The sequence below is a fragment of the Diplotaxodon limnothrissa genome, linkage group LG17 (assembly GCF_057381915.1).
Source record: "Diplotaxodon limnothrissa isolate DT_005_m linkage group LG17, D_limnothrissa_male_GT1.1, whole genome shotgun sequence".
Classification (NCBI taxonomy): domain Eukaryota; kingdom Metazoa; phylum Chordata; class Actinopteri; order Cichliformes; family Cichlidae; genus Diplotaxodon; species Diplotaxodon limnothrissa.
Window position 1 is genome coordinate 9,746,616 of NC_140612.1, and position 20,701 is coordinate 9,767,316.

A 20,701-nucleotide genomic window follows, 5' to 3' on the forward strand; every position below is an offset into this window, starting at 1 on the left:
GCAGTACAAAGTCGGTATAACTTATCTTTGTCTATCCGGTGAGTCATACTCAAAAGAATCCGGCAGCTGTTCTGGGCAAAATTAACCCCATAAGCTTGTAATTGCCTCAAAGCACGGGAGGGGTGCTCTTCAAGGCCACTTTGACATATTTTGTTTAAATCTTTCAGAGAAATTGTACATCTTCATGTTTAATTGGACCTTCCTTTTCTCTCATCCTGCTTGGGAACAGCTTTTTAACCGCTACTAGGGATGGGAAAAGTTTCTAGAATAACACATATGCTGTTAAATTGTGCAAGTTGTGCAACAGTTTATTGGCTGTACAGTTCCTACGATGTACCACCAGATGGAGACAAACGTCAAATAACTAAACAGCAGCTGGTTTTGCTTTCTTGTAGTAATCTGTCCAATCAGTGTTGCCGAAAGAGGAGGCGGGCTTCGGTTTGCAACAAACATAAAGCTGTTATCCTTTCACATCCGGTTAGTCATCAATAGCTTCAAAGTAAAATAACCAAGAAACAAAACGGCAACAGAGAAAAGGCTGACATGTAAAAAAAAAAAAAAGGCAAATGTTTGTGTGCTCCTGGGAATGAGAAAAGAGGATTTCTTAAATAAAGTGTTAGCTCTTAAAAACAAAAACAGGTCTTGGAATTGAAGCAACACATTTATTTGAATTTTAAAATCCCCGCGGATCATCAGAATCGCAAACACACACATCCACATATAAGCTACAAGATCTACAAAGCACTGTTTTACTGTTTTACTTATTATTGCTTTCTTTTAGTCGTGTGAAGCGAACCTGCAAAGTAAGAATGCCATTGCTCTACTTAACGATTTGTGTTTTGCGGTGTACATGACAATAAACTTCTTGAATCTTGATCTTATTTATTTATATTTTTGTTTCCAAGGACCCAAACTTGTAATTTAAAAAAAATCTGATAAACAAATACGTTTTACAAAGCACTACCCATCATGGATTGGCCTCCACAAAGCCCAGGCCTCAACATTATTGAATCAGCGTGGGATCATTTTTATCTGAGAACAAAACAAAAGGTAGCCAACATTCAAAGAAGACCTTTGAACTTTTTCACACCAATTCCATGCTGCACATGAAACGTGCGCTTTTATTTTGAAAGATCAAGATAGGATAGAGCTCTGCCCGTACTCTGAGCCGATGACGGACTTTTGTCACCAGTAGCTTCACCATCCTCCCACAAACACCAAGCTGGTTCTGTCTGTGCTTCACAACAATGGGGCAGTAATGTCAGCGACGGGCGACACCGGAGCATCTTTTCAAAGGCACTGAAGCGGTGTATGGATTTAATGATGATGAAAAAGAAGAAATTCAAGTTCAAGGTGGATTTTGACCTGGACGAGCTGTCGTCGGTCCCCTTTGTCAACGGTGTCCTCTTCTGTAAAGTCAGGCTGCTGGACGGCGGCTTCTCCGAGGAGTCTTCTCGGTGAGGGTGCTTGGCTTTGATTCAGCCACTCAAACGTTGACTGACGGCGTGCTGTTCAGTCCGCAGGGTGAACTAACTCGTGCCTTTAGGAAATGTTAACAGCTAACTAAGCCAATGGGCTACAAGAACATAGTTAACGTCCATTAGTTGTGTGCCAATAACGTTAATGGTGTAGGGCTAATTAGTTTCTTCTGGTCGGTGCTAGTTTGCAGCATCGCGTTGCTTAGTTTTAGTAGCTTTGGGTGTTTGGTGGTAACGTTCATTTAAACAAGTGTCCATTTGGAATTCCCTGGTTAAATTTTAGGCCCACTTCTTCGCTTAGTTGTGGAATTAAGTACTGAGGGCAGCTCACTCGTCACATAGCTGTCACAAAGCTGAATATTACTCCTTAAGCTTTTCGGTGCTGACTCAATGGTGTCAGTTCCATATTTTGCCATGATGTATTCACTGAAGTAGTGGGATGTGTTTCAGTGTGTTTAATCAACCTCCCGTTAATCAACATATGAACCCGAGTTCTAATGCAAGGACTGTGTATATTGTCATATCCCCATTTCGTCAGAAAATTGTTTCACTTCTTGTGTATAGTTGTATGTATAGCTGACCAGTCTTCACATACCAGGCCAGCAACTTAAATTTTAAGTGTGAAGTTTTCTTCCTAAAGTTTATAAGATCATGCCAATGTAGTAAACATCAGTGTTATCAAATTGAGACGAGCAAAGATAATAATCTCATCTGATTATCTTTATTTTCATTAACTCTCAGATTGAATAATTAGACGATTACTGGCTTATACACTATTACATTTCAGTTTTTGTATACTCAGACTGTTAAATGCCTTTCCTGCAATACATACATACTAGAGCTGGGAGAAAAATTGATAGTGTTGCGGTGTTGTATGGATACAGGGGCATCAAATCTCGATATTTTATTATCTCTGGAAATACTCTGAACAAGAGGGCTCATCTTATGGACCGCCATCATGAGGTAATGTTATCCGAGCAAACTTACATTATATCCACTCAACCGAAAAACCATCCAACACTGGATACACTTAGCTTGGCAAGGCTGCTTGATGGTTGTATTGAATTTTTTGCAACTTGTGGTGACTAAATGGTTGTCCAGAGCACTCAGGACCACTTTTGATTGCAAGATGATTGCACAGGTCGCATGATAGGAATCAGCTTTTCTGCAAACAGTCGCAGCTTTGGTAATCTGTGAGCCACACTAGGGCTGCATGCTGAGCGCTGTCAATATGTTTGTTCAGTGTTCATGGAGAAGTCTAGAGAAGGTCACTGTGTCCTTTTGGGTTTAGAGACAGGATCTGATAGTGTGCCAAGAGAGAGGAACTGTGGTGCTGCATGAGGAAGTCAGGAGTGCCAGAGAGGTATGTGAGGGTGGTATAGGAAAGTGAGACAGTGGTGAAGCGTGCGTTAGGACTGACTGCTGGAAGTGGGATTAGATCAGACATCAGCTCTGAGTCTTCTCTTGTGTGCAGTGGTGATGGACAGGCTGACAGATGTGGTCAGGCAGGAGTCTCTGTGGAATATGTTGTTTGTAGATGACATTGTGATCTGCAGCGAGAGACCTGGAGAGGGGGAGGTATGCACTGGAGAGAAGAGCAATGAAAGTTATAAAGAAACGAGAGAATACATGTGTTACTGAGAGGAGACAGGTATGGCTGTGAACATGCAAGGAGAAGGGACGGTGAAGGTAGATGAGTTTAAATACCTGGGGTCAACCATCCAAAGCAACAGACACTGCACAAGAGAGGTGAAGAAGTGAGTGCAGGCAGGGTGAGGAAGAGTGTCAGGGTAATTTGTGACAGAGGGATAGTAACACGAGTGAAACAGAGATGGTAGTGAGACCTGCTATGATGGATGGTTTGGACACTGTGACACTAACAGAAAGACAAAAGGCTAAGTTGAAGATGTTAAGATTTTCAATTGGAGTGACCAGAATGGGCAAGATTAGAGTTGGGGTTAGATGGAGGCCAATGAGCCGCTCTGGTGACCCTGAAAGGGAAAGAAGTATCAATAAGAGCCTGAAATTTATATTTCACAGTTAGCTATGTCGCTGTTTGTTATTTCGCTGTCAGTAAGCAGTACCAGTTAACTTAAGTATGTGTTTGGATTTTAGTTATAAAAACACACAGAGCTGCCCAGTGTTGCTCAGATATATGTGAAGCTTCCCATAACATTAAGACAGTGATGGACAGCAGCGCTAAGGAGAAGAGACTCTGAGCCAAATGACTCATTTGCAGCTCTCGTGTCAATTCAGAGTAACAGGACAAGTTGTTCAAGTGATGGAGTAATTCCTTTACTTTCTACATTTTACAGCAGAGCTTCAGAATTGAAATATTAATTTTAAGCGTTATATTGTAGCATTGGGCTCAACGTAAGATGCACATTTTTCATTTTTTAAATGAAAAAAATCTAAGGCTCCTGCAACAAACTCATTTGCAGCATCACTCTAAAAACCAAACCACGGGAAAATCAATTGAAAATTCAGAGTTCTAAGTATGCACATTAAAAGGCCCACCTACTCCTGAGCGTGTGTTGGCCACATTGATACATCCTTTCCATAAACAGAATCAACATGTGCAGTATCTCTGTTTGTACATCTACAATTAACATCCAGGAAATGACAACCCAGCTGCACAGGGTTTGTGTCTTTTTCTTATTGGCTAATAGGTGGTCTTGTGACACATGAGCTTTGCAGCTTACCTCAGCCAGTTGTAGTGGTTTGTGTGGAAACACAATTTGCAAGCCAAAAAAGTCATTTAAAACTAACAAATAACAGAGGCTGAGAAAAAGCTGCTTGGACAGCTTAAAAGGGGTTGCTTAAATCTCAGACTTGAATAAACCTAAACATGCACATCTCTGAGAGAAATGTTTCATACTCAAACAGCACCCTGTGACAGCTCCGCTTGTCTAAAATAAATTCAGGTTGCCACATTTCGAACAGAAGAAAGAATGTAAAGGAGGAGTTACTCGACTTTTAGCTTATAAGGTGGCAGAGGTGTGACATATATAAACTGGTAAACTCTGCAAATTAAAAGTGTCAAAATATTTGACCACATACACATTAAAATAGTTGTTATAAGGAACCGCATCATGAAGTACCAGCTTTTGGCCATGACAAGAAGTGACCTTTTGCAGAGTTGTCCCCCTAAGTATGTTAACTGTGTCAACTTAAAGCTGTTCCTACAGCATGCCCATTAATGCCTTTCACTCATAAATTAGACGGGTCTTTAACACTGGATAAAAGCAGCAGCACACATTGTTTTGTAGTTTTTGTAGGCTTTAGGGATTACATGGGCTTCACTCTGATTATATAACAGGCTTCTGTTAGCTAAAAAGGTCCAGTCTGTGCTTGACAGTGTGAATTAGGATGTTTTCAGATGTCATGTCAATGTCATCCTTTTATTATTTTTATGAAATCTGCGGTCTTTTCCACGTGTAAGTAACCACTTTAAGAAAAGAAGGAAAATAAAGATGAAGCCAAACAAAGTTCTGTCCCTAATTAATCCCTAATTGGCTCGACAGTGTTTTATACTCAACCCATTGCTGATTTAATAGGATTTTTCTTTCTTTCTTTCTTTTTTTAACATCAGTTTGGTTTATGTTAGACCGCCCCAAAAACTAGATTTCCTCTCAGACTCTTTTAATCTTCCAAACTGGAAGTGGAAGGGAAGTTTTCCTTTGGTGTAGCTTTTCATCTGATATGCACGGCCATTTCTGGAAAAAACAGTGAAAACATCCAGAGTGATCTAATCGAGGTCTGAAAGCTTTGCATCCAAACAGTTGAAAAGATTTGTATTTGTGGAAGCATTCCCGTGTGAAGTCTGCCTGCAGTCGCCTTTTAAAGAGCATGTGTTGTTTAACAAGAGACCCGAGCCGTGTAGAGGGATGACAGAGATGACCTCTGCTTGTGCTTAAAACCAGACTTAGTCATAACGCACGCTAATAGGATTTTGATGCGTGGAGAAGTGCAGTGAACCACAGCGCATAAACTCGAGTCAGAATTCCCGAAGCACACGGTGTGTCCAGCTGGCTGGGAGTTCCCTCTCGACTCGGGGAGTTCGCTGTCTGAGATTTATCAACCTCAGGATGGAGTCAGCGTTTGTGAAACATTAGTCATCCATCTGCTGCTTTTTATTTATAGTAATGCAGGGATACAGGGCAAAACGCAGCCCTGTATGTTCATTCGGTTTTGCCCATCTTAAAAAGGATCTGCACACCCTGCTAATTGTTGTAGTCTTAACGCTCCTTTCCGATTTCAGGCTTGTTACATCATTTTTATTTATACTGTATTAAAAAGTCTTTGTGTGTGTGTTGAAATCCAGCTGAAGCCAAACCAAATGAATGGTGTGTAAGCTACCAGATGGAAGCTGGTTAGGTGAGTGGGAGAGGAGAAGATGCCAGTGAAAGTGAGGCCATCTGCGGTATCGTAATTCTGCCCACGCTCAGTCTTTCTCTTTCACTTCGTCTCATCCTTTCACTGACAGCAGGCTGCACCTCACAGTCGTTTTAACCTCTAGACGGTGGAGGATTTGCCGCTCTCTTTTTACTTTCGTGGCAGTAAACAGCACACCTGATACCAAAGCCCCTGGATTTGTCAGTTAAATGAATCAATAGGAGAAATTAAGGCTGTAATTAAATAGCTTGCTTATTAGGTGCTGAGAATGAGCACATGGGCTCGTATTGGCAGCTTGAACGGATGCCCTTAAGCAGGGAAGAGATGCGGGAAATGTTAATCCAGCAGTCTTTCAGCTGAAGTCACTTCATTTGTTACGTAACAGAGATTGAAATTTATGAAATGAAGTTTCTGAGGGCGGGTTGCGTGGCTGTATACATGATTTGGGCTGGCTTTCACTTAAAATGTCGCGATACATTTGCGTGTTTGTTTTGGTAGCAAATCAAATAATTACAATAGATTAGAACTGATATGTTTGTTGGTTTGTTTGCTCTTTAGAATACAAATATTTATTTCCCAAATCCCTTCTGTATACAGCATACAATGCGAGTCGAAAACAATAAAAAATACTCAAATGATTTTATCAATCATGCCAGTGTTTGCACCAGCCTCTACTCGTTTAAATCTAGAGGCCAAGTTGTGAATTAGCTTTTCAGGCTCCAGCATACGAATCAAACAAACATGTGACCTTACTGGGTGCTTAAAGCTGGTGTCTGTGTGTCCATACAGGGAACCTGTGCAGGCAAACTGTGTCCGATGGAAGAAACGGTTCTCTTTCCCGTGCAAGATGAGCGCCAACGCAGGCACAGGTGTTCTGGACCCCTGTGTGTGTCGTGTGTCTGTCAGAAAGGTAAAGTATTATGATTTAGCCTTTTTCCCACCACTCTCATCTCACCGCAACCGGTCACGGTAGATAGCTGCCCACCCTAAGCCTGGTCAGTCCTTCTGGACAAAGTTTCCCTGTCCTGAGTTGATGCCTCCTGACGTTGTGATAATGAACAGAGACTTAGCCATTACTTGAGTCATAGTGGAAATCAGGACATAAAAAACTGGATGTATAAATCACCTGTTATGTCTGAAAAAAGCTGCTTCAGGAGTTTGGTTTGGGGTTTTTTGGCTTTTCCTCCAAATAAGCTATTTTTCTGGCCCCACACAAGTTACACTGTCTACACTAAGTTTGTGCAACGTTACAAGGCACTACAGCTTCATTAACAACCCAATGTCTCTGGCTCTTTGGCTCAGAGTACTACACAAAAGTTATGCAAACTCCTGTAACGGACACAGTAAGCCAAGGAAACTAATTTACTTTAGCTTTACTAGAGTAACTAGTACATGTACATATACTCCCTATCACACAGTGTACACTGTCAGTGATCTCTACTCTAGTTTGTTTATTATTATGTATACCTGCCCAAAGACTGCAGATAGAAATCGGCTAGTATCTAAATCTGGTCAAAATCCAATTTTTTTTTCTTATGAGATCAGTATTTTTGTGCATTGTCCCTGACAAATAAAGAATAAAACACAAAGTGTTTTCCCCAGTTCAGCTGGTGAATGGCTGTTTTCTTCCAGGACAATCACAATCTCCTAGATAACCATCTCCAATAGATCTAGTCTCTGGCTGTGGGCATTCATGTTTTCATGCTCACTATTGCACAAAGAGGAATTGTTGGCTTAGTTTCTATATTTGTAATATTTTGAGTTTACCATGTGACGTTCCCTGAGGTGACATATGATCTCATGCAATATAAACTAAAATCCAATTAACTCATTCACTGTCAGGGTTTTTGAGCATTTTTACTCATTTTTGAAGAGCCACAGAAAACTGTGTTTTATGATCATATAAACGCTGAACCTACCAAAATGAAGAACAGACTCTCTTCTTCCATCCAAAAAAAAAGCTTGTTTCTACCATTTTCCATTCTTTAGTAATCAGCTGTAGAAGAGAGGTGGGTTCCACCAAAAATGCCTGTTTTGACCACAAAAAGGGAGAAAACGAGCTTTTTGTGAAAAATACATTTCAAGCAGTCTGATGTTCACTGACAAGCTGCCCGAGGTTGTATTCTAGCCCCTCCCATTGAAAAACGTAATTGACGTCTATAGACGTCAATGGCAGTGAATGAGTTAAACTGAATCTGAAAGCTATTTCTGATGTGTTTCTCCCTTTGTTTTAGGAGACTCACAATATTAAGTAGTCAGATAATCCCTATGTTTCCTACATGGGTGCTTTCTTTTTACCAATGTAATTGTTTTTCTTTTCATGTTGTTGAAAATTTCCCATCACAGCTATTTGGATGCAACTTTGAAAGTTTTCTGGTGATAAGAACATTGTGTTTAACAACTGTAAAGTTTTACCTTACCTTACCTTTATCCCCTCAACCTTTTACTTTAGCTTTTAATTATTATACCTTTTTTAAATTACAGTATCAGGAATGTAGAGAATAAACTGATGTTTTTAATTTAGTGTTTCCCCCACAAAAAAATTCAAGGATCAGTTCAATATAAAACATTAGCATGACAGCTGGAGACAACTTATGGAACCTTTTTTTTTAACAGTATCAAGTCATTTTATTAATGTTATGTTTTTGTTTTTGCTTGTCTTATGCAGGAGCTGAAGGGTGGAAAGGCATACGCAAAGGTAACTCATTACAGGTTTACAATGCGCTACCCCTGTCCTCTGAGCCGAACCTCCAGGTCACCCAGATTTTACAGTAATCAGCCATATTGAAGTAGCTAGCCTTGTGAGCATGTAGCAAACAGATGGCCTTCACTGCCTGCAGGTTGGCTCATTATGTTATGCCTTTTCTATTTAGTTGAAAGTAATTATTTAATGAGCAAACTAAACCCTATTATTATACATACTTAAGTAGGTATCCCTTTCCTAGCTTATCATTTGAAGAAAAAGTGAACTGTAAGATTTGCTGATATTGTTTTATTCAAGTTTGTCTCCTGTCCTTCTTGATGTCATTTTCCACCCAGAGTTTGTCATATTGCTGACTGGGAAAAAGAGCCGTCTCCTCAGGGGGCAAATAACAAAACACAAACCCTGTGTCATTCTTTCTTTCTCCTTCAGCTTGGTTTTGCAGATCTGAATTTAGCAGAGTTTGCCGGCTCAGGGAATACAACCCGCAGATGTCTGCTGGAAGGCTACGATACCAAAAATACTCGTCAGGATAACTCCATTCTCAAGGTAACAGTCTGATGTGACTTCAGTGACACAAGTGCGGTGTTTTTCCTAAACTCAGAGAATCACACTGGAAAGGTTTTTGCATAAATGTTGCTAGCAAAGATGAGTCGTTCAGTGGAGCCAGAAATAATCCATGGCCATAGATGAGAGGTGTCACCTGTGGGAAATAAAAAGGATCGTGCAGATTCGTGCAGGCCCACAGTCGTTATTTGCTGTTTTTCATGACCCCTCAATCAGTGAGCACATTTTTGCTGACTCCAAAGCTAAAGTGGGCAACTTTTCTGAAGTTGGCCAAGTTGAATGGAAGTAAAACCCAAGCTAACTTTTTTTTTTTTCTTTCTCTCCACAGGTTATCATCAGTACACAGCTCATGTCGGGGGATCCCTGTTTTAAAACGTGAGTTAAGGCAATTTTTTGTACGTCTCTGCAGAGTCTGTGAGCAGAGATTGTTGACTGAAAAATGTTTAAACTGGAAAGTCATTTAAATCTAATCGTTTTCAGACTAAAACACTAATCATGCTCTTTTGTGAGCTGTGCTTATCTGGATTTGTGGATAATACAGCTAGGACAACAAAACCGACCCAATGACCTTTCCTGCACCGTAACTTAAAACCTCTTTGTTCTCTCAAAACGGCTACATTTGATGCACCGGCGCTGTTGCTTGTGCTCTGTCTTTACAGGTATTATTATTTCCTCAGTTATTCAGTTTCATATGACTAAATTAAATTATTACCACAGCTCTAGCTGTGTGCGTACTACTTACAGGTTTAAACATTGAGACTTAAAGGTTTCTCTGGATACAGGATTTTGCTACTCTGAAGTGACTGTGAGCTTAAGCTGTCATTATTTAAAGCATTGAGTAATAGCTTGTACATAATGTGTTATATTGTATTTTCTAATCCTTTAGCAGTTTTGTCTTTTTGTCTTTGCTTAGGGTTTAGTTGATGCATTTAAGTATTGGAGTAGAACATAAAGGCCAGTTGTTTTGCCTCTGTCATCAGGCCTCCCTGCACAGCAACAATGATCGCGATCCAGGGTGATACAGAGAGCCTCCTGGAAGAGAGGAAGGGAGGGGATTCACAGAAAGGCTGTTCCGGTGAGGCCGACGCTACATTACACTCCTATTCTCTGCTTCATCTTCTCATTGGCTTTGCCAAACATTTGCCGGCACCTGACAGATCGTACTTCATCACAAGCTGAGAATTTCTTCTTTCAGAGTTTAGCTCCACTTCTATGTTTCAGTTGTTATTATTATCTAAGATCGTGCAGCCACTCCTGTCTGCTCTGTCAGCAGGGATTTAAGTTCTCAGTTAGTACAACCGATTTCCATCAGTTGGAGTTGTGAACGATCACTCGTGAGATTAGCACTGATCTGGAGGAGGAAAAGTTGACTGACAAAAATGAGCATTGACAACCTGGTTTTCTCAGCAAAAACAAAACTAAGAATGAATGTATGAATAAGTAAATGTAATATTTAATCAACTAAAGTAAACAACTAATACAAATAAAAGAAGAGTATTAGAGATGGACAAATGAAAGTGTTTTAAAGCAAAGTGATGAAATTTTTATTCTGTAAAGGTTTTCCTCCACTGCTCAGAATTTATTTTCTTCAGCAGATTGATCTGCTTGGCTTGATGTACCAACATTAAAGGCTCCTTTTATTTGATTTTCACCCATTCTGGGTTCAAACTGATCAAAACGTAATACAGTGCGCTACAAATAATAGTCTCCATGCCAGCAGAAGCAAACGTTTCTAAAGATATTGAATCACTTTCAGGATAAATAATTTTGCTTCATTTTGATGTATTCCTGGGAAATTGTGTCAAATTAAAATATTAATGTTTTTCAGTCATTTAGTATCGTCTCTCGAGCTGAACCCAGACAGGAAACATGATCATGAAGGAATGAATAGGTGACAAATTCATGTTCTGAATGAGTCGCTGCTTTATAGTTGAGAAAACAGGAAGCTATGCAAATGATAAAACCAGGTCAGGAGTAGAGACAGAGCAGCTCTGTTTGATCTAATAAAATTTGGAAATGAAAATGTCAAACAGAGTTACTGTAGAGAGCCCATCTGTGTTACCACAGAGCAGAACAACCTGCAGACCCAGCTTTCTTACATAAACCACCATAGAATGACACCTGTAACAAAAGTAACACACAAACCTTTACTAGCTTTGACCTGTGAGTTACCTGTGATCTAGTGAAGTGTTTGATAACTTAATTCACTTTAATATGCTTTTGTCTGGCTCTTTGTCTTTTAATGCTGCTGTCACACCAACGAAAACAGTAACACAAGCAAAATGATTGTGACTGTCTGCAATATACTTGCAATCGTGTTGCCTTTAGAATAGCTGCTGTGAAGATGAGGGTTGGGTCACTTACCAGTTTTTGCAACTTTGGTACATCAATCTGCAATCAGTCTGCTATAAGTTTGCAATAGAATCGGGTCAAGTTGTCAATTATGTGGAACCTGTTTGTGATAATATAGCAAATAACTGTGATAATATCGTGTCATATTACAAATCTGTTGCTGTCTACATGCACAGTCCAGCCAGAACCTCATAGGTCTAAAACAGAAATTCCTTCGCAACTGCTGACTTTGCTGCAGGACAGCAATTAGCCTGCAGAATCACATTTGTTTTATAGAAAACAACCAGTTGACGGTACAGACGAGTTGCTCTGATCAGTGCAGACAGACTCGGATTGATTGCAACGTGTTGGAAATCTGTCTGCATTTATAAATGAGACTATGATTATTTGCAAACATTTGACAGGCTGTCTGAGCATTATTGCAGTCATTTCAAGTCAAACTATAGTTGTTGGAGACAAGTCTGCTCCCACCAAATGACCTAGTTGAAAATGGATGCCCTGACCGCTTGCAATCAGTTGTCAAAAAGTAAAAGAATCCAGTGCAGTCACAAGGCAACGGTGGATTCTAGTCACAAGAAGGTTGCTGTCCTATTTTTAGTCTTTTTATTTATCTATTTAAAATATAACCTTTTATTTATGAGGAAGTCTCTTGAGATTAGTCTTTTTCTCAGGGGAGACCTGGCAGAGCAGGCACTCAGCGCTAGTGTGACACAGCCTGAAGTGCAAAATAACATTATTTCTATTGAGATTTCTTATCTTTCAACTAACATTAATCTACATTTGAATGCTACAGATTTTATTTTTTTAAACAGAGACCTTCATCTGTGATGAGTTTTCATCCCTTGTAGATGGTGAATGTGACCGGGCCTTTTGGAGGGGGCTGTAATTGATGTGTCAAGTTCCTGCTAATCTGGTTTAGATTTATACAGGAAGATCATGGAGAGCTTCCAGGAGCTTCCCAGCATTGTAGCTTGTAAGATAAAGGCAGAAGCTAAAATTTATTTCAGTTAGGGGCAATCTGTAGCCCACGCTGTACTGTTCTGTGTAGCTGACAAAGCTAAAAGATAATAAAAACAAAGTGTTCATGAGTAGGTCATCATAATCTTAACAGTTATGTTTTTAGCTGTCATTAGTGTCACGCGTCGCTGCTGATATTCATTTGTCAAACTGCAGACTGTCCTGTCTGATTTTTCCTGTATTATAGACGCCATAACTCCTACTGTACTTTGCTCCCATCCCCTACTACAAAAACCATTTCTCTTGAAGATTTCTCTTTCAGCGCCTTCTTCACTCTCTTATTCAGTATGTGTGTTCATGTGTGAACGCATTGCTGTGTTTAATGCTTGTTCTTCCTGGAAGCTTCAGAGAGTAGCAGAGCTCTTTCATGTATAATTTAAACTAGCTTTCTTTTAGATGAACCCCAATCTGCTCTAACCCAGGGGGCTTTTACATGCTTAAAAATAGGACTTTTGTGCTAGTCTTTCTGGTACGGGTTGTGTGTTTGCATGTGCAATGCACTTGATGTCATTCCCAACTTGCCTTAGCGGTGCATCCCCATGTTTCGTATATGTGCAAGATGCGCGAGTTCAAGTCCTGTATGAGAGTCTTTGATCATGTTTTGTTGGTGGATATTTGTCCAGCAGAGATAATCTACACAAACCTGTTGTTGTGTCATTTAAAAAAATTTAGGAGAGGTGTAAGAAGTCTGTATGTTTTAGACAAGCTGCTGTTTCTGGCTGTGATCACTGTGGATTGGTGCAGTGCAGAAGGGAATTCTTTCTCTAAATTAGAGGAATGCCTGGAGTTAAAAGAAAAGAAGAAGAAGAAAGAAAAACTTGCTGTGAGGTCATTGTGACCACCTCCCCTCATGTGTCTCTGGTTGTTATCCCCCTCTATGTAGTCTATTTTCTGCTGTGTTGCTGAGGCTGCTGAGACCTTCCCACAGACATTTGAACTCTGAAATGTTATTGCTTTTTGGCAGCTCCCACTTTTTGCCCATTTGACATTAAAACGGTGGCACGTGTTTTTCTTTCTTTTTTTTTCTTTAAAGGCTTAAATTGAAAGAATTGTTATCCAAGCTGTCAACTAGCATCCAGCTTTGCCCTTCTGATGATATATTTTCCGAGATTTTATGCATTGCAGACCATCTTTTTGGTCGCAGAACTAACTTGAGCTCTTTTCAGATGGAAATATGTTTGTTTTCGTCTGAGCAGAAGTGACTCTGTCCCTGCACATGCCAACTGTGGCCACTGGCTCATTAACTCAGAGATAGTGAATTATTTCACTCTAGATACGCATGAATATCTTTCCAGCTTCCACTACCTACTTCCACTTTGAATACTATACATAAATGTTAGTCCACAGCATGGGCTTATCTGAAGGCAGTTTCTTTATTTTATTATTTTTTACAGGATGCTTCATAGAAGCTGTACGTGCATGTTTTTCACTCAAATCCACATCCAACATCTGGGTCTGTACTTTTTTTTTAATCCAGCAGAGAATCGGGAAGGGAAGTGCCCTGTTGTGTCAGATGACCCTGGTGGCTGCTGCCACTCCCGAACTTCCAGCTACGCCAGCCAACAGTCAAAACTCTCAGGTAAGGGTATAAAATGTAAACCGTTTTTTCTTTTGTTTTTGTCGTTATCATCTACTGTTGTTCATACTTTGCTTTAGAGATAGTCTATGTATGTATCCAAGCTAGCAGTGAGTAGTAGAAATAAAACATAATGCTAATTTTTTTGTTCGCCTGCAATCAATTGTACTTTAAATACCGGTAATAGGAGTGCAAGGTCAAAATGAGAAAACAAGGCCTTTGGATTGAGGAGGAGGGAAAGAATAAAATCATATTCCATTGACACTCCAGCAGCGCAGTTCAGAGCCAGGGCTCGAGTTTCCATTGCAGGCAGATCGGATAACAGTAATAAAAGATCAGAGGAAGTGAAGAGATGCACTGAGCTCAGCTCTAATGACCCGCTCATATAGAATTTAAAAATATATTTCCTTCCATGTGAAATGGTTGATAGATTTATTCAAACCTCTCATTAGTGTGTGGGAAGTGACCTGATGCCCGAGATCGCTTCTTGCTTTAGCTGGCTTCCCGCAGACATGAACAGCATGAGTGTGGGTGTCACGTGAACGGCTAAATCATTTAGTACAGAGCAAGTTACAAATCTGCTGCACAGTGCATTCAAAAGAACAAAAACTCTGTATGCACTTGATATGGATTGATTCATTTATGAGCTCAAATAAGTCATTTGTCTCCAGTTAGTAATGAAAATATTGGACTTGTGTGGGTACGTATCAATTGCTCTTTATTAGTGTTGCAATGCAGATTTAACCCATGTGCTATATTAGGAATATATATCTGCAGCAGGTCTTTGAAGTGCTACAAAACACTGGTGCAGGATTTGTATCCATATGATGCATTTAAGGGGAATTGTAAACAGAAAATTGTACCTGTTACAATCTCTGAGCTTATCAAGTAAAATACTGGTGCTGTATGTTAATACAGTCACTGCCCATGTCTCTCAGGCTATAGCACCGGTCACTCCCGCTCCTCCAGCATGTCAGAGTTCAGCCACCGGAGAAATCATTCAGTAGGCAGCGCTTCAACAGGTATTGGTAGCATCCCGGAGCCCAGTGAAGACAGAGAATCCAGAACCTGTCCAGCTTTGCCTGAGCACCCAACCTCCTCAGCAGCTTCCGGCAATGCTCCGGGCACACCAGTGCGGAGTGCATCCTCCTGTGAACGGCTCAACAGGTAAACCGGTTAAAGCTGCAGACTGAAATTATTTATTTATGCAGTGTGTACTAAAAGTATACACAAATGTTTCTTTATCATATTTGATGAGAGAATCCAGTTAGCATGCCAAACGTGGTAGGCTTTTATGGTAGGAGTTATACTTAATACCCCTGAGACCAGTGTCATGTTTCAGGAAGCAGCTGTTAGAGTAGAAGAGCTTTGGAGGAAGTGTATTTGTGGTTTCATTATGTGAGCTTTTATTCTTTGAAAGACTCTCATTGTGTTTATGGGATCTAAAAATGTCCAACCATGAGCAGAGGAGTATTCCTGCGGGCTAGTTTTACATGCAGCTTAGGATGCGTTTTGTAGGAATAGTTAAGCATTTATGGGAATTTACTTATCAGTTTTCTTGCAGAGACTTGATAAGGAGAATATCATATCTGCACCTCTAAATAAACTACCATTCTGCCCTGTTGCTAAGATACCTCACTGTGACAAGAAAAAGACAGGAAGTATTGTCATGCTTCTGTCCTATAGGGCTGCTCGATTATGGCAAAAATGATAATCACGATTATTTTCACTGAAATTGAGATCGCGATTATTTGACGATATTTATTTAACCCTTTAAGACCTACTATAGAACCAAGTCCGCCAGAGCTTATATTATTTTTTTACATGTTGTAGTGCCATTTGTGGGAGCATTTCAAGTTGCTAAATAACTGTTATAGCCCATATTTTAATAATATGTATGCATTAAGTCCATAGTAACTACATTAATTGCAAAAAAGTGCAATAAACTACAAAAAATTGAAAATCGTTTTTGTTTTGTTTTTTTACATATATTTCTACTTGGAGAAATTTAAGAGGTTTATCCTTCAAAACTTTAAATACAAAAAAGTTGCAAAAAATAGTTTACAACAACAGGAAATTTATTTTGAGTGTCTTCATAGTTTTATTTTGGAGATACACCAATTTTTATATACACTGCAGGTAAAACAAAAAAAACAATCCTATGATGCAAATTTGCAAAGAAAACAGCAGGTGCATCAAAATAAACTATTTCCAGCTGTGCAATTCGAGTTCTAAGCATCCCAGAAACTATTCAGAAAAGTCAAACATGACCAGTAGAGGTTTTTAAGGTCTACAAGTAAAAAACTACATTTCCGCGAAAATGACGTCACTTCCGGTTTCGGCCAGGAAATGGCAGACATGAGACAGTTCGCGCTGACATCTGTTTCACTGTGGGAAGTGTTATGAACAGCTGATCGGATCGGCAAAGCGTGTTTCTGGAATATTATGTTTTTGTTCCTGCAAGCGCTTTTTATGCAATTTTTGCAAAGCTATATGTGGAAGGAAACCGTGACCGAGGACAAGCTGATGGCATAAGTTGTAAGTACAACTCCTCCGGTTTCATATGCAAAACAAATTATTGCGCTAGCTTACGTGGTTCATGTTCTACAGGGATTTAAAAGTAGTTACACAAAACGGAGCGTGCTGCTCTGACCGGATTTAAAGGGTTAACAATGACTTTAAAAAATAATATAAAATAGTGTGCAACACCACTGAAGTTTTTTTTTTTTTTTACCTCTCTTTTCAACCAACGGCAGTCACTCTCCTCTCCAAATAACTTCTGCTTAGCTTTCCGAGCTTCCCTCGGGTCCTCTTAATCAGCGGTCTCCAACCTTTTTTGCGCCACGGACCGGTTTATGCCCGACAATATTTTCACGGACCGGCCTTTAAGGTGTCGCGGATAAATGAGGGAGGGGCTAATAATCGGCTCAGTTATTTTTAATGATCGTTGAAAGCCCAGATCGTAATCGTGATTAAAATTCGATTAATTGAGCAGCCCTACTGTCCTCTGCAAAATGGCACGTTTAGTCTTTTTTTTTTTTTTTTTACAAGGATGAAATGAATAATAATTCATGTGTGAATTGTTGTTAACAAAGGGTGCCCCAAGTACATGTGGTGACAGGATAGCTTTTTCCTGTTATGTTGTTGCTAACCTAACCACATATTTACTTTTCTGACATGCAGCTGTAAGTAAATTTATCAAACTCAGGAAGCAGGAAATGATTGAGCTTCCTACACTTACGAATCGAGTGATTAAAAACTCAAACCTTTTGCCAGAAAACAGTCAATACAGATAAGATGTCCACAAAATTACAATGCATACGTGACTACCATGCTAACCTTGATAATAATCTTAATAAGCAGTGTTCACCTAGTTGATCACAGATGTTTTCATTATTAACCACATTGCCAGCAAGTTACATTAACAGATGAGCAGAGAGGGGTAGTCAGAAGGCACACTGCACTAGCAGCAGCAGTTCTAGTGCTCTTCACTATACGTTCAGATACAGTCATGACCTTTTAGATCAGTTGAGTTCTAAATAATTTGCCTCGTCACTGTATTTACAAGTAATATTTTAAAACCTTTTATTATAATGCATAAAAAAATGTACTTCACTTTACATTTATGGTGATTAAAACACACGCCACTAGTGTTGAAAACTGGATGAATTACAATGGACGTAATGTAAGTGATTGAAACAGTAGTTGAAACACTGTATAGTTTTGACTGGGTAAGCAGAAGTAAGCAGGTTGATCACTCCACTTCATTAGCACAAAATGAAATGTGAAGTACAGGAAGCAAAGCTTCAGTTTGACTCTGCAGTAAAAGCAGCTGTCCTCAAACACTCCAGACGCTCTTGTGTATTCTCCCCTCAGACACCCAGTGAAACAGGACTCCATGGAGTCTCAGCTGAAGAGAATGGACGACACTCGGGTGGATGCTGACGATGTTGTGGAAAAGATTCTCCAGAGTCAGGACTTTACACCCGGCCTACTGGACTCAAGTGCTGAGGGTATGACATGTCCACTTTTTTGTTTTTTGTTTGCAGTTGTTGTTTTTCTTTTCTTATCCTTACACTAAAATGACATAAACACGAGCTATGGGACCTTTCCTTTTAAACTGGTCTCTTAGATAAAGAATAAATTGTCAGTTTCAAAACTTGCATCTCTGTGAAATATATAAATGAAGAAAATCTTCACAGGCAGAAGCAAGTAGTATCTGATGGATCTACAGATATTTCAGCTTAATGAATAACTAAAATAGATGAATCAATACAAAACAAAACAATGGGATTCATCCCAATTCTAGGTTACTACTGCATGTGTTTAATGCACGGCACATTTGCATATTCATTTCCCATGAGTCAGTGTGTGTGTGTGTACTTTAAGGAGTGAGGCATTGTTTTCCCTTCCAAGGTCTCATCCAGCTCAAAGCTACAAATGGAAAGCTGCTGTCAATAGATGATTATTTTTAGGTTGCCTAGCAACTGGCTGCTCGTCATGACAAGAATTATACAGGAGGATGTGGGTTCTCCGTGTACTGACCAAATGTTATGAACACCATTTCAGAGGAAGGCCTGCGGCTGTTTGTTGGACCCGGGGGAAGTACAGCGCTTGGAAGTCATCACCTTCCCACCAGGTGAGCATCACAATTACCTGAAGAAAGCAAGCAAACTAGTGTAGGGATTTCTGAGGGTATGATTCCAGAGAGACGAGTGTACAAACGCGTTCCAAATTATTATGCAAATAAGATTTTAGTGTCGTAAACATTCAATCTTTTGTTTTCAGTTAAACTCATGGATGGTATTGTGTCTCTGGGCTCTTTGGATCACTGATATCAATCTCAGACAGCTGTCATAATTAGTTTGCCAGGTGAGCCCAATAAAATGAAAACTACTTAAGATGTTCCACATCATTGGGCATGCCACAGGTTTCAAGCAATATGGGAAAGTAAAAGGATCTCTGCTGCAGAAATGTGTTGGTGCAATACCTTACACAAGGTCTGAGAACATTAGATGTAATATGAAAACTTAAGCGTAACCATTGTACTGTGAAGAAACTTGTGGCTGAGTCAGAGCACAGATGGGTTCGTGCAGACTAAGGCATAGAGATGAAGGTTTCTGCCAGACAAATTCATCAGATTCACAGAACAGCTGCTAAAATGCCATTACAAAGCAGCAAGCAGGTAATTGAAGCTGCTGGTAGTACCGAAAACCTCCAGAGGCTTGCAGTTATGCATAAACCTACCATTTTGGCCACCACCTAACCAATACTCACAAGCAGGAATGGTTACAGTAGGCCCAGAAATACATCAAGAGTAATTTTCAAGCAGTCTTACTGAGGGGTGAAGTCCCACTCTCTGGCATTGGCAGCTATGGGAATAAAAGAAGAGAAACACATGGTGTGTGGCCCGCATCCTCCCCTGACATCAACCCTGTGGAGAACCTTTGGAACATCCTCAGGCAAAAGATCTGAGGGTGACGAGGCAGTTCACATCAAAACAGCAGCTGTGGGAGGTTATTCTGACATCTTACAAAGAAATACAGGCAGAAACTCTCCAAAAACCTGGAAGTTCAATGGATGCAAGAATGTGAAACTTATATCAAAGAAGGGTTCCTGAGTTAACATGGAGTTTGGCCTGTTATGGTTTCAGTAAATATGACCTTATGCTGCAAATTTATCAATGTTCAGTTGTTTATAACCAATAAAATGTTTTGAAACTGTTGTGCATAATAATTTGGATCAGTGCATTTTGAGGGTTTTGTTTGTTTGTTTGTTTTAAATTTGCAAAACCACAGCTGTCACTGGGAGGTTTGTTCAATAAAATCTGAATTGTGCTCTGACGGTTGACTTGAAAAGTACACTGACTGTCATTGAATCGACTATAAAGGAAAGCGACAAATATCATTTGCATAATAATTTGGAATGCAGTGTAGTGACTTCACAGCAGCACAGTTGTCTCAATATTAATGCAGACAAAAAGCTGATAGTGGTTCTTCCTAAAGTTTACAGGTTTGGTGCAGAGCAAAGGAAAGTTCTGATGACCAAAGACTTTGCAATGAAGCACTACCTGAGAGATAGAGGGGGACTGTTTTGTTTTCAATCAAACTCAATGTAACAAAACTTCTAACATCTGTTTACCAGACCAGCCTTGGAGCTCAGATGATATTTTGTACCTCCCACCCCATCTTGGTTTTATATAACACGATTTCAGTTTGGTACCTTTTGTGATAACTAATGAAGATTTAAACAAGTGTGTGATTGCCAATTCTGCCTCCTCATGTCCTCTTAGGGTTGGTGGTGGAGCGTACGAGCAGGTGGTGATTAAGCGTTAGACGTGCAGCATCTCTGATTACACCTGAAACAACTGGAAATGAGACCGTTTCCATTTCAACCTTCATTCCTACTCGATCAGCATGTGTCTAAGCTGATCACTCAGTGATCCGTCGACATTACACCAGTGCCCTTCCTGTGTTTATATCGGTTAAGATATCATTAGGAGAAAGAAGTGGACGGGTTTTATCTTAAAGAATCAATGAAAGGAGGAAACACAGTGACCAATTGTTCTAAAACACTTGTGCATCTAAATTCTGGCCCCCTGCTATCCAAACTCCA

At 39.9% G+C, this 20,701-nt stretch overlaps 1 protein-coding gene across 5 annotated transcripts; it reads left to right on the forward strand.

The window, feature by feature from the left end:
* Positions 1-1,236: 1,236 nt before the first annotated feature.
* On the forward strand, positions 1,237-20,421 carry eeig2b (EEIG family member 2b). Of its 5 annotated transcripts, none has more exons than XM_085375604.1 (11): positions 1,237-1,457; positions 6,663-6,783; positions 8,542-8,571; positions 9,007-9,123; positions 9,470-9,516; positions 10,122-10,252; positions 14,021-14,089; positions 15,025-15,253; positions 17,963-18,099; positions 18,656-18,725; positions 20,379-20,421. In XM_085375604.1, the coding sequence occupies exons 1-11, from the start codon at positions 1,312-1,314 to the stop codon at positions 20,419-20,421; spliced, it is 1,140 nt and encodes a 379-aa protein (XP_085231730.1). In that variant the 5' UTR covers positions 1,237-1,311. The 5 variants fall into 5 exon arrangements, with proteins under 5 accessions (XP_085231730.1, XP_085231731.1, XP_085231733.1 ...); XM_085375605.1 differs by having other exon boundaries at positions 10,122-10,221; positions 13,993-14,089; XM_085375607.1 differs by having other exon boundaries at positions 10,122-10,221; positions 13,993-14,089; positions 15,025-15,203; positions 17,919-18,099.
* Positions 20,422-20,701: the final 280 nt, after the last annotated feature.